The sequence below is a fragment of the Phascolarctos cinereus genome, unplaced genomic scaffold (assembly GCF_003287225.1).
Source record: "Phascolarctos cinereus isolate Bilbo 61053 unplaced genomic scaffold, phaCin_HiC Scaffold_1;HRSCAF=81, whole genome shotgun sequence".
Classification (NCBI taxonomy): domain Eukaryota; kingdom Metazoa; phylum Chordata; class Mammalia; order Diprotodontia; family Phascolarctidae; genus Phascolarctos; species Phascolarctos cinereus.
In genome coordinates this window covers 191,057,785-191,071,591 of record NW_027555514.1, presented here as the reverse complement: position 1 = coordinate 191,071,591, position 13,807 = coordinate 191,057,785, and the positions used below count along the sequence as shown (strand labels likewise).

The 13,807-nt window shown below is 38.0% G+C and overlaps 1 protein-coding gene across 2 annotated transcripts; it reads right to left on the bottom strand.

Moving 5' to 3' along the window:
• Positions 1-1,142: 1,142 nt before the first annotated feature.
• Positions 1,143-12,315, bottom strand: LOC110218757 (early activation antigen CD69-like). Of its 2 annotated transcripts, XM_021001708.2 has the most exons (6): positions 11,773-12,315; positions 10,040-10,173; positions 8,038-8,160; positions 7,292-7,515; positions 5,618-5,721; positions 1,143-3,715 (listed from the first exon to the last, which is right to left on the bottom strand). In XM_021001708.2, exons 3-6 carry the CDS (start codon positions 8,141-8,143, stop codon positions 3,604-3,606), a joined length of 546 nt encoding a protein of 181 aa, XP_020857367.1. In that variant the 5' UTR covers positions 8,144-8,160; positions 10,040-10,173; positions 11,773-12,315; the 3' UTR covers positions 1,143-3,603. The 2 variants fall into 2 exon arrangements, with proteins under 2 accessions (XP_020857367.1, XP_020857366.1); XM_021001707.2 differs by lacking the exon at positions 10,040-10,173 and having other exon boundaries at positions 11,773-12,312.
• Between the last annotated feature and the right edge of the window lie 1,492 nt (positions 12,316-13,807).

The window sequence follows — 13,807 nt, the reverse complement described above, 5'->3', positions numbered from 1 at the left end:
TTAAAACACTTTTGTGCATCCTCGAGAGAAGGGTATGGTAGACATTGTTTATGTTTTCTATCTGTGTGATTAATGGTATATTACTTAAGGGCTCCAAGCCTCAGGCAACTTTTGATGACTAAGTTACGAAGAGGTTGTAAACTGGGTTGGCAGAGAGAGTTTGCATATTGATGAAATGAAAATCTCTTGATACAGTGATGTCTTTTCTGGATCTATTGATATAATCTTGTGTTTTGGTTGATTTTGTTGTTTTTATAATTACGTTGTCTTCCTAATCACAGCCATCCTTGTGACTCTGATATAAATACAATTTGGTTAAACTGAATAATTTTTGAATAATTGCTTAAGTGTCTTTGCTAGTTGTGTGTGGGGGGGGGAATTAGTATTTATTATCAATGACACAACATGGAATTATGGTAAGAATGGTAGAATAATGGAGTCAAAAGACCTACATTAAATTCCTTTCTGATACATTCTGACTGTGTGACTGCACCCCCCTAGCCCACACCCCAAAGCAGGTCACTTATCTTTTACCATAAAACTTTTCCCCAGGCAAATCCCTAAAACTGTATGTTCCAGAATATTTGCTGATCTGTTTTGATAATTTCATCACTGGGAGATATGTATCTTTATTAAAAAAAATTTTTAATGAAAAAATAAAATGAAATGAAAAATGAAAATAAAAATAAAAATAACAGGCTTTTTCTAACCTACCTCTTCCATGAATGATGATTTGGTTCAGGATGTGAACAATCAGTAAGAATGATATGGCTAATTCCTAGATTGGTGCTTAGTATCCCATCCAGGCCTTGTCTCCTGTGTGATTCTTATCCTTATCATTGCTTAATAATAAGATGTCCCTCTCTCCATCTGCTAGCGCCTTCCCCTCCGAGATTACCTTTCATCTAGCCTAAATGTCTTGTATATCCCTAGTTTACATGTTGTCTCCTCTATTAGAATATGAGTGAACATCTCAATAGCTAAATTAATAAACTCACAGGTTGCTGAGGATAAAATGAGATAATATGTGGAAGCATTCTTAAGCATATTCTTATGCATATAAGGGAATGTTATTGATAGGTTTTATACTTGATAGAAATTCAGATAACTGATAGCTTACAATAATATGAAGTCAGAATCAATTCATTGTCAGTAGTTTCCATTTATTTTTGAAAGACTGTTTAACACTGACATTTGACTGCCCAAACACTTTGTTTGGAGACAAAAAACCAAAACAAAACAAAACAAAAACAATTCACATGTAGTATTGCACATAGAAGCATTGATCTGAGCAGGTCATATGTATCATCAGCTGAAGAAATTTATTTTTCTCAGCTTTAAACAATCAGTTTTTCTTTCCTATCAGTTTAGAAATAGCTATGTCATATATTGCACATTTTTCAGCACTCTTATCTATTACAAACAGATTCCATCCTTTTCTCCTATTCCTTATCTCTGCACAATACTATAAATATAAGCCTAGCTATCAAAGGAAAAGGATTGTATGGATTTTTCAGCAAAGTTGAGGTTTCATATGAATGAGATCACTGATTCATTTTAATAATTGAGTAAAGAAAATAAACCCTTCAATGTTTAACAAAAACATAGAAATTAGAGATTGAAATGATATTATAAGTCAATTTGCCCCTCTTAGTCTACTGACAGACTTTGAGAGATAGAGACAAAAGAGACAGAGAGACAGACATATAGAGAGAGACAGTAAGAGAGACAAAGATAAATCCTCTTCAGCTTAATATCATATTTATCAGTAAAAAACAAAGAAAATGTATTTAAAGAGGTGCAAACTGCATTTGAACCCCGTGTCTTTGGAAATACAATTTTTTGAGGGGGAGGAGCAGTGAGAGGGGATGACAATTACCACATCTCCAGATATTTACATTCAGGTTATATTCACACAGAAACTCCTTCATTTTGTGCAATGTTACCAAATGGTCAGCAAATAATAAATAATTTTGAATTCAGTCTCCGTGCTGTTTTAGAATATTATGCTTAACAAAGGCACTATAGAAACATAAAGTGCATAGGATCATAGATTTAAAGGAACCCTAGAAGTTTTTTAATCTAACTCCCTCATTTTACAGATGAGAAAACTCAAGCTGAGAAGTGAAGTGACTTGCCCAAGATCACATAGCTAATTACTGAGACAGGACGTGAATTCAGATCTTTGTGACAATGCCCAACACTCCATCTACTGCTCCACCAAGTTCCATCTAGAATTTTTTTTAAAGTTAACTCTTCCTCCTTAGGAGTGATGCTTAATTAATATGACTATAAGATTTTCTGGCTCACAGAAATTAGTCTATGCTTCTTCATTACAGGGTTCCCCAGGACACTCCATTTCTTTCCCAGGAAATATATGTTGAGATGATAGCCTGTATTTAATAGCAACATGTAAGGTCTTTGAAAGGCAGCCTTCATCTTGGTGTTTCAGCACTAAAGAAGGAAAAGGCCAGTAGCCTACACGTCATGGCTTTTGTTGTTGTTGTTATTTTTCTTCTTGAAGTTTCTAATATTTAATATTCAAGGCTTATTATTGTCTTTTCAGTGTTTCTTCACCATGGGTACCAGATGGACAGAAAGCAAGTATTGAATTAATTCATTTTTCAGACAATTGGGCACATGATGAGTGTCCTTATTTTATCTTTGGTTTAGAGAGAGAAAACTATTTAGAGGTTAGTCTCCTCCATAACTAGGACCACTTTGAAAATAGTCATTTAGCCCTCCATCTCCATTGTAAACACCTCCAAATCTAAGACCACTTCCATTATCCATCAGATTCTTCTTTAAAATGACTTCCTGGACTTGATCCAAACTTTCCATGACCACAGAAATCTCCCAAACCAAAATCTCCTCATCTTCTCCTCCTAGAACTTTGAACACGAACTGGATTACCCTGGTCCTATAAGAGGTTTTCACTGCTGCCTGAGAATCCATCCACTTTATTAATTTTCTCTAGGTACGGGCTCTGGGCATGGGGTGGCTGCTAGAAATCTCTGCAGGAGAAATTCTCCAAGATGTTTGTGTGCATTTATTAGATGCGTGTGTGTGTGTGTGTGTGTGTGTGTGTGTGTGTGTGTGTGTGTACATGTTTTCCCTTTAGCATTTTGGTAGCACTTAAGCCTTGTAGCAAGCTGTTGCTAAAGTTGTTGGATTTTTTCATCTTCTTACTTCCCTTCTTCCTTAATTCGCTCTATTGCATTCAGCAAGTGCTCGTTCATATAGCTATCTGGTCATCATCCTCTGGTTCTTGATCTGATAGTGATGATATCTTATAAGTCATTTCCATCCAGAGACATCTCAGCTTAAGTAGCTGGGCTTTTATAGCAAAGCAGTCTTTAGCCATGTCCTAGAGAGTCATCTCATCAAGCATCTTAGTGTGCTCAGGTATATCTACCAATATCAGGGAAACTTGGTAAAGACTGGTCCCTCTAGAGCTTTCCAAATGACTCAAGAGATTTCCCAAGTCTCTTACCAATAGAGAAGAGAATGGACGTCTTTAAGGAGAAATTCTTACATGGAGTAAGCAAACCCACCGAGAGACTAGTTTCCTTGAGTTTCAATCACATCCACAATAATGTACTCTCAGTGTTTGATTGGTTTGCTACAGATCCAGTGTAGCTCTTTCTGGCAGTTGATGCTGCTAACCTCAGTATTTCTAAGGTATGCACAGTTCCCTGATCCCGTGAGGTTGAACCTATAACAGATGAAAGAAGGCCAGAATTAGCATCAGCCGCAAAGGGAGCTTTATGGCAACAGAGGCATTTCAAAAAACAAACTAGTGATCAGACCATTGAAGAAAATGAGGAGAGGACTATCCATCCTTTGAGGCAGCTAGGTAGTACAATGTATAGATCACTGGGCCTAGAGCCAAGAAGTCTTGAGCTACATGATGGAAAATGCTATTGACATCCAGAGAAAGAAGTATGGAGTTTGAATGCAGATCAAAGCATACTATTTGCTCTTTTTTTACTTCTATTTTGTTTTGTTTCTTTTTTCTTGTGGTTCCTCCTTTTGGTTCTAATTCTTCTTTACAACGTGCCTAGTGTGAAAATATGTTTAATAGGAATGTATATGTAGAGCCTATATCAGATTGCACGCCACCTTGGGGAGGGAGGTAGAAGGGAGAGGGAGAAAATTTAAAACTCAAAAGCTAATGGAAGTGATTGTTGAAAACTAAAAATAAATGAATGAATTAAAAATATTTTGATAACTAAAAAAAGAAATCTTGAGCTAAAATACAGCCTTAGACACTTACTAGTTATGTGATTCTTGGCTAGTCACTTAAACTCTGCCTCAATTTCCTCAACTGTAAAATGGAGACAATAACAGCACCTACCTCCCAGGGTTGTTGTGAGGATCAGATGAGATAATATGTGTAAAGTGTGTTAAGCATAGTGCTTGGCACATAGTAGGTGCTATATAAATGCTTATTCCCTTCCCATACCCTTGAAGGAAAGGGATAGAAATGGATTTGAAGTATTGAATTGTTTTATCTGGCATAACAGATGGAAATTTTAATTTCTCATCACCTGAACTAATATGAGCTGTATCACAAACTTATGAAAGATCTCTAAAAATGTTAAATTTCTTTTTGCTAAAGAAACAAATTCAGTTCAACCACGTTTTCCAAGGGTAATGTCACCAGTCACTCAGGGTCCAAACCTTGGAATCATCCTCAGCTCCTCTGTTTCTGCCTCCCATCTCCCCAGATACAATTAATCTACCACCACAAGTCTTACATCTGTGATGGTTCTCTCCATTCACACGTATGGGAGTCTATTTGAAATCCTTATCAACTCTTCATTCAGTCATTTTTCAGTTGTGTCTGACCCTTCATGACCTCATTTGAGGTTTTCTTGGCAAAGATACTGGAGTGGTTTGCCATTTACTTCTCTAGCTCATTTTACAAATGAGGAAACTGAGGCAAAGAGGGTTAAGTGACTTTCTCAGGGTCAAACAGCTAGGAAGTGTCTGAAGTCAGATTTGAACTCAAGAAGATGAGTCTTCCTGACTCCAGGCCTGATGCTCCTATATATTGCAAGGAACTGACATTTGAAGTGATCCTTGCAGATTGATAGGGGTTCTAAGAGAGGAGGAAGAACATTCTAGGGCTGGAGAAAGACCTATACAAAGACACAGATGTGGAAGGTGGATAAATCCCGTCCCTTTACTGGCCTCATTTCAGCTCTAAAAATTTATAAGATCTTAGATCAGCTAGGTGGCGCCATAGTGCACAGAGCACTGGCCCTAGAGTCAGGAGGACCTGAGTTCAAATATGGCCTCAGATACTTACTCTCTGTGTGACCCTGGGCAAGTCACTTAACCCTGATTGCCTCCCCCAAATCTTAGATTTAGAGCTAGTAGAGACCGTAGAGGATACATCTGGTCCAATCCCATCATTTCATAGACGACTCTATGAAGTAGGTGGATGTTGAACATATATACATGGAATGGAATAGCTTCAATCTCTTTTTTTTTCTTTAAGAAATCAAAATCTTGTTCAGAATAATGCTTTGGAAAAGGAAAAGGAAATGGTTTCCCATTTATTCTTCTCAGCCCCCGCAATGATAGAATGGATTTCCATCTTAGAACTCACCAGCCACTGAATTCTTTGCCATTTGTCCATTGCCATGCCCGGCCTGTTTCATTTCTCAGTCCAATCCAGTGCTCAACATTGCCCGCATATCGTTTGAGAAAAATCTTGAAGAAAGCACATGGGAAGCCATTGTTTTATACTCCAAGTAGGTGTGTAATTGAGAAACAGGTTGATTTCATATGAAATCCTCCCTCCCAAATACTGGAGTGATCTTTTCAGTGTATACCGTGAACACAGGGTGTTCACACCTTGCAATCATAATAATGACAAAGGGGAGTTAATTCTTATTTTTGGAGCCCATAACATTGAGCTATCTACTGTAATGAGCACTGCAAAGAGTCAAACAGTCTAGCAGAATTTAATAATATTTACTGACTGGCCACTGCACGTTGAACCTTGGTGCATTTGACCAACTCTTCATAAGGCCAGGACATAGCCAGTATTTAGAAATTAGGAACACTAAGGCATTGGTCAAATTATGAAGATAGCAGAGTTTGTCTCTGGTGTGTCCAGTCTTCCTATCCTGGCTTCTTTCCCAATTCCTTCCAAGGTTTTGTGGTGCTCCTCATCAATCATACCTTAATCCTTTCTTGCTCCATCTTTATCTATGAACTGCTCTCACGTATTTTCTTCACACTTAAATGCAAATGGCTAATATATGGCTTAAAGTGTTACCTTTCCAAGGGTAATATGTATTTTTTGACAAGGATCGAAGAGCTATGCTAAAAGAATGAAACTTAAGCCAAAATGACAGGAGGAGGAAATTGTAATTAAAGGGGGGAGAGGGTGTAATATAATTACCAATAGACCATTAACTTAAAGCCTATGATCTTGTCCCTTGGCATATAAGACAAAACAAATGGAGGGCAGCTAGAGAATTCTGTAAAGAGCACTGGATCTGTGTTAAAAGGATCTGAACTTGAATTTTAGCTACCAATTAGGAGCTATGTAAACACTGACAAGTCACTTTTCCACTCAGGCCTCAGTTTCTGCAAATGTAAAATGATGAGATTTTGATTCAGGGCCTGGGATGCAGTATCTCCTCACTTCTACCTCTTAGAATCCCTAGTTTTCCTTCAATGCTCAGCTCAAAACCATCCCATCTCCTGGATGAGGCTTTTCCTGATATCCCCAACTGTTGGTACCACTTCTCTTAAATTGCATTGTAGGTATTCTATTATATATTTTGCATATTGCCTGCATGTGTACATGTTGAATGGTCCATCTTCTCTCTCCCTATAAAATGTAAGCTCCTTGAGGGCAGAGACTGTTTCATATTTTGTCTTTATATTCTATAATGCCTAGCACAGTCCCTGGTACATAGCAGACACTTAAAAAAATACTTGTAGAGTGATCAATTAAAAGCCCATTTTCCAGTGTTTTACTTAATCTTGTGTGTTCTTGTGATTCTGCTTCTCTATAAGTGACATGATCAGCCAACTAGCATTTATTAAGCATTTGTTATGTGCCAAGCACTGTTCTATAACTAGGATTACAAAAAAGGCAAAAACAAAAAAACAATCCTGGCTTTCAAGGAGCCTACGGTCTAATGGAGAAGCAACATGCAAAATCTTCCTTCACAGGGAAACTGTGTGTATCCACAAACAAGAATGATTTAAAAAAAAAACAACTCTAACATTTTAAAATCCCTATTTTCATATAGCAAAGTCTTACCAGGTCTTTCTTAGAGTCGATCTGGGCAAGAGTTGAATCATGGGAAGAGCAGGCATTTTGGCTGATGGACCAGCTCCCTGTAGTGTTGGAAAAGATGTAACATTTGCCTTGGTATCCAATCCAGGAATGTGGGCATGAGGAAGCAGGAAGACCCAAGGGCATCGATGTCACCGATGGAGATGTATTTTCTTTGACATATTTTCCAGGACAGTTGTATTGGCCCACTGCAAATAGAGTCATTACATATTTTTACAGTAATAATATATACCTCTATGGAACCATATGGCCTGTTTGCTGTGCTAAGTGATAAAATGAAGAGTAGGATTGATCAGAGTGTTCCCTCATAGGAATAAGGGGCAAATAACCCTCTGTCCAGTGACATAAGGATGTTATTCCCCTTTGCCCCCAAAATAATGTTCTGCGTAGTGTCTCTGACCAAAGATTTCAGGTAGTAAATGGGAAAAAGGGAATACATGCAGTTTGTTCCAACCCAAAATAACTTTCCCTGGTCACCATGTCTCCCCCTGCTAGAGTGTAATTTTCTTGAGTGCAGAGAATATCTTTTTTATATTCATATCCCCAAAATTTAGTACAGTGCTTAACACAAAATTAATGCACCCTTAATAAAACTGTTTAATCATCCATTCATTCATTCACCCAAACAACTCATTCTTTAATCATTCTGGATAACTAGGAAGTCGCTGTAGGAAAGGGGCTATAACTGAATCCAAAAAGTGCTCACCCACCTGACAAGGCAATTATTGTCATGACCAAAATGACAATAATGACGACAGTGAGAACAGCACATGGAACAGGAACTTGTAGGGAGCCATCTGACTTAGTGGTCATCATGGAATTCCTGGTCTGTTCTGAAAGAAAGGAAATCAATGATCAGCCAAGTCACGAAAGCAATTGATGCTCTGGGCATCTAACATGTCACTGATAAATGACATGCCCCCTGTGGCTCCTGGCCTAACTAGCTAATTTACTTATCTGTTTTTTGGTGTCTGGGATTGAGAAGATTCTTGAAAAGGCATTTGGACAAAAATAAAGGGAGTCAGACAAGACTCTAATTCACTAACAACTTATTTTTAAATAATATTAATTTTAATAATTAAGTGCCTCTTTAAGCAAGGTACTGAGGATACAAAGCCAGAATAAACTAGCGAACAAACCACCAAAACAGCCCCTGCCCTGAAAAGACTTAATGGCAGTCATGCTTGCACAAAGATACATAAATTCAGGTAGACCCAAATACCCATGCCAGCTCTAGGTTTAGGAAAAGATTAGACTGGCTATATATTTTTTTATTCTTTTGGGGAAGATAGAAGGTCTCTTTAAAACCCAAATCTACAAAGAAGACTTCAGTGGTTGTTTTGTAATGTGCTATGGTCTATATCATTGAGCTGTTTACTATAATGAATAGCACAAAAGGTCAACTAGTCTAATGGAATTTAATATTTCCTGACTGGCCACCATACTCTAAACCCTGTTGCATTCAACCAAAGAAACTGTTCCTAATTTTTTAAACAGGTGAAACACTGAAGTCTCTAAAATTAAAAAAAAAATCTTTTTACTGATAATGTTTTAAAACAACACTTATATGGCACTTTAACATTTGTATAGCACTTTTTTTCACATTAGCTCCATGAGGCAAGTAGTGATTATGATTATCCTGAATTTATAATTTAGGAATTATACCAGGATTTGAACCTGAGTGGTCTTACTTTAAATACATGATTTTCCCTGGCCCCTACCCCTTTAATACCAATGCTCTTTCTTTCTGTAATAAAGCTAGAGTGGTCCACTCAACATCAAGATAAAGTGAGGAAGTAGCCCTCCAACGACTCTGAGTGGAGCCCTTATGGCAGATTTATGAGAGGAAATGGACAAGAATCCCATACGATGAGCTGGCATGGATGAACTATAATCTACATCTTTGGAGGGAGCTTCCAGACAGGTAGGATCACATTTGCATTTGGTTATTTGAGTCTACCTGAATTCACTTATCTTTGTGCAAGTATGGCTCCCAATGGATGTAAGTCTTTTCAGGGCAGGGACTGTTTTGGCGGTTTGTTAGCTAGTTTGTTCTGGCTTTGTATCCCAAGTACCTTGCTTAAGAAGGCACTTAATCAATTATTAAAATTCATATTATTTAAAAATAAGTTGTTATAAACCATTAAACAGGCACTTAATAAATGCTTGCTGAATTAAGTTGAAGTGAGTTTTACCTCTGCGGATGATTTCTGTAACTGAAAATCACAAGTCAGTAGGCAACATTTCTGGAAATCACAGTGGTTTTTTTCAGTGATGGTTTTTATTTAGTGTTGTTGGTTTTTTCTCATTGTTATTACAGCTTCAAAATGCATCTCCCTGAATGTTCAGCTTTCACCATGGATGAACATGAACTGTTGCTTCCTTGGGGTGTGTTTGTTTTTCTGTCTATACCCACACATAGGTGAAAAATTGCAGCTAACATTTATATAGTGCGTTTTGGTTTCCATAGTACCTTTTTATACATTATCTTATTTAATCCTCAAAAGAATCCTGTGAATTTGGTTGTGCAGGTGTTATTACTCTCATTTTATAGGATTACTGTCACTTCTGTCCTGTGTAATTCTATCTTCTCTGAGCCTCTCTAGGTTGGTATTTCTTTCCCACTCCTACATGGGCTGCATCACTGGATGTAGCTTTCAGACTGTACATTAACAGTTTCAGAGTTCTTTTTGGGTTGGTTTCATTTCTCACCTTCTGATCACCACTGACACTGTTGCCTCTCTAACCACAATGTCAGACTAGATTTCATAGCACGTCGTCAACCACTTGAATGCTTCCCTTCATCCCCCTCCTCTTTCCAACCCGTGTCAGCTCAGCTGCAGTAACTGTGAATGAGCAAAGGATCAAAGTGACAGGGAGCACATCACTGATCTTATCATTGGCTACATGGTTCAGTTTTGAGCTACTTTGACCCACAGTTCAGCTCATATCACAGGTGAATTCCCACTATCCCCAACATCATTTCCGAGAACCTTTCAGAAACTTTCTACAGGTCCTTTCCGGAACAGGAGTGAAAAAAGACAAGAAAATCCCCCTTGCACACATATTTTCTATAAAATCCCCCAAGAATGATGTCTAATTGTCCAGATCAACTAGACAGCCAAAAAGAGATGGAGACAGGGACTATGGATTCACCAGTCAATTGATTGTGTCAGGTCAGTTTGGGTTCCTGAGCTGGCCCCCAGGTATTTCCCTTCCTGTGATCCTAGCCATCTCTTCCTTTATAATTTGCTGCTCAGTGTGAGTTAAAAAGAATTGGTATACCTGCTTCATTGAAATGGTGATATGACTTACAGGAATAACTTGGTTTTGACTTATGGTCTTCAGTCAATCAAGGACTGCTCATTCAGTGTCTAGAAATTCCCCTACACAACACGGCAGTTTGATATTTGAAGACTTTAAGAGAATTTTGTCAGTTTTAGCCTTCCTACAATAGGCTCTATGACTGAATAGGTTTTAGATATGGTAGCACCCTTGTTCCCAATTTCCTAAGTTCCTCCTGGGTATGATGGGAGAAAGAAGGGAAAAAGAGTGACAGCTTCAAGAGAAGGTTTTCAAAAATATGAATAAAAATAACAAAACCCTAAAGGAATAAAAGCTTCAGAAAGAGAACAGTCTGGGAAAGGAAAGGATAGAAATAAAAGAAGTAGATACGGAAAAAAATAAAACAATGAGGAAGAAGGAGAAGCTGTGAATTCAAAGGTTCTCAATGAGAGGATGAATGGGGAAAGAATCCAGATATATCATGTAGACATAAATGATGATGAAGAAGAAAATGAAACTCAAAACTATCAGGGAGGTGCCAATTCAGACAATTCTTTCATGCCAATTTCCTGCAAATTGCATTTGCCTGTGTGGCTGTGCAAGGCAGGATTTCTGCTCACCTCTTCTCCTAGAAGCAGATAGAGGAAGCTGACAGAGCATAGGACATTTGAAAAGGCAGAAGAAATGGAGAGCTAATCGAAAGTGGAGGCAATAGTAAGGAAAAAAAGAAATAGTACCTAATGAGATAGGAAGCATCAGATCTGCTGAAATGATCATCTGGGCTGGGCAGGTGGAAGTATCAGGAAAAATTACGGGGATGTAGTAAGAGAAACCAAACAAACAATCAATCAACCAAGGTGATTTGAGTTGAGACCATTCTTGAGAATATCTACCTTTCTAGAACTTTCTCACATCTCAGACACTTTCACAGATATAAATCTTCTTCCAAGGCTTTCCTATATCCCTCTGACTGAAGCAGGTCTGGACCCAGGCCTAAGATATATATATCGATGATGACAGTGGGGACAGGAGAAGACAATTGTCATTTTCCTAATTGAGTTAACGTCATTATGTATACAAATCTCTCTACATTCTTCTCTTGTTCATTCTTATAATTTCTACTTAAAAGATTTTAGTTAATAAGATAAAACCTGGCTTACTTTGAATTCCTCTCTCCATGTGCAAGGAACTGTTTTCTTCTCCAGAAAGTTCTTCTCTTGTTCGCATTTTTCTTGTTCACGATCCCTTGACAGATCCCAAATGTAGCCTTTGCTGGGGTTCTTGTGCCTGTGTTGATACTCAGAGCAGACGCAGTCACTTATATTCTGTTATATTATCTCCGCCCCCTTTTTCATTTCCTCCTTCCCCAATTCATCTTTAATTTACGGTTCAGTGGCCCAGACACTGTTCATGTTGTATGGTGAGGGTGTGGTTTTCCCTTTAAGTCTGAACCCTTCTTCCTCGTGGCTGTAGGTATAACAGAAGGGGCTTGAAAACAGAGACTCTCTTGCCTTTAATGGGTCAGATCAAAAGAAACTCTCAAAAGCTGAGGAGAAAGATAGGTTAGGAGACAATAGAACTCAGTTGATTTGGGTTAAGTGGTTGCACATGTTAGATATCAGTTCCAGTTTTGACCACGTAATTTCCATCTTTTTCCTCTGTGCCTCACTTTTCCAATCTGTAAAAATTAAGAGAACTCTTTATGCATATATGATGCTCTTCTTTGAAGAGATCTAAAGCAAATTTGTTGAGCTCTTGATTAGAGTTTAAATCTAGGGAAGGCCTTAGTTAAGATACAAATAGTTTACTTAGGAGGTGGAGTAAATTAACCCATCATCACTCAGTGGCCTATTAGCACGAGGTAGTTTTCAGATTAGTCTGCCATCATGATCATACTTCATATCTTGGCTTCAGATTAGTTAGCTATCAGCCAAAGGACCTGAGTGAATAGTGCAAAGAACAAGTACCTTTAAAAGCAGTAATAAGATTCACAAAGCATAGAGTGCCAAGGTAAGAAAAAGTCAAAGAGAACTCTGAGGACATTTATTGAGCACCTACTGTGTGTAAGACATCATAATAATCCTTTGTGCATTTGTATTCTACAATGTGAATAGTATAAGTAGTGTCTTACTTTATAGTGGTGTTCCTGAAAAATATAGTTGAATTAGTTGGTAATAGGATATATTTTCTCCCCCAACCAAAAGTCATTTTTCTTACTGACTAGAAGATTTGTCCTCCCCTCCTCTCACCAAAGAAGTTGTAAGATCCTTGAGGGTAGAGACTGTCACTAAAAAAAAAAAATGTATCCCCCTACACACCATAGGCAAGTAATGAATGTTTTTTGAACAAAAGGTCTGAATTTGCTGGTTAGCCTAGAAATGGCTACCAATGAGTTCTTTCCTCTTCTGTAAATGCTGAAGTTTAAACCCAAATAGAATTTCTTGACAGGAATTAAAGTAGATATTTTTAGGGGCTGAGGATGCCAGAACACAGTACAGTCCCATCTTAGTCAATGAGAGAGGCTTTATATCCTTATATGGAGAATCCGGTGGAGTGCCTTGTTAAGGAAATGAAGTAATGGCAGTTTGATGCAAAGCAGGGCAGTGAAGCCAGGATATGATATCTGATCATGACAGCAGCTGGAACAGGATGGCACATATACAAAAGACCACAAACTTCTGACCAAAGTGAGCTTCCGGACTCAACCTGTTCATCAGTTTCCTATTCTCAGTTTGATCTTCTGTAGGTAAAATCAGCTTGTTCACTTGACTTTAAATCTTCCTGTAAATCTGAATTCCACTTTATGTTGCTTTGTTTTTCTTCTGAAGTGAATACAAGTGACTCTAAACTGAGTCATATGTGTCCTCTAAATCTACAAAGGTAACTTGAGGTTGGGTTCTGGAGCAGGATCCCTAGAACCCGTGTAGTAAGAAAAAGGGGGATTTTTGAGTCCAATTTCCTCCTCCACTCCCATCCTGACCCTCAGTAATCACTTTCACGTTTTCCTCTAGGGTGAAAATTTCCCTACCTAACTTGAACCCACAGAAATGCATTTCAAAGTGTGAACTATTATGTTTCTCTCTTTCTGCCTTGGAAGAATGAAAGAAATACCTTAAACCCAGCAAGCTGAACATTTTTGCCTCAATAGACTTCACAAAAGGAAATGAAAGCACAGAAAATTTCTAAGGAGCTTTG

What these genes read in the sequence shown, in the direction of transcription:
- LOC110218757 (XM_021001707.2), bottom strand. Translation starts at nt 11,839, where the DNA reads ATGCGAACAAGAGAAGAACTTTCTGGAGAAGAAAACAGTTCCTTGCAC. An exon ending in CATGGAGAGAGGAATTCAAA is followed by an intron (nt 8,161 to 11,772) that starts GTAAGCCAGGTT and finishes CCTTTCTTTCAG; the next exon opens with AACAGACCAGGAATTCCATG. An exon ending in GGCAAAGAATTCAGTGGCTG is followed by an intron (nt 3,716 to 5,617) that starts GTGAGTTCTAAG and finishes CATCTGTTATAG; the next exon opens with GTTCAACCTCACGGGATCAG.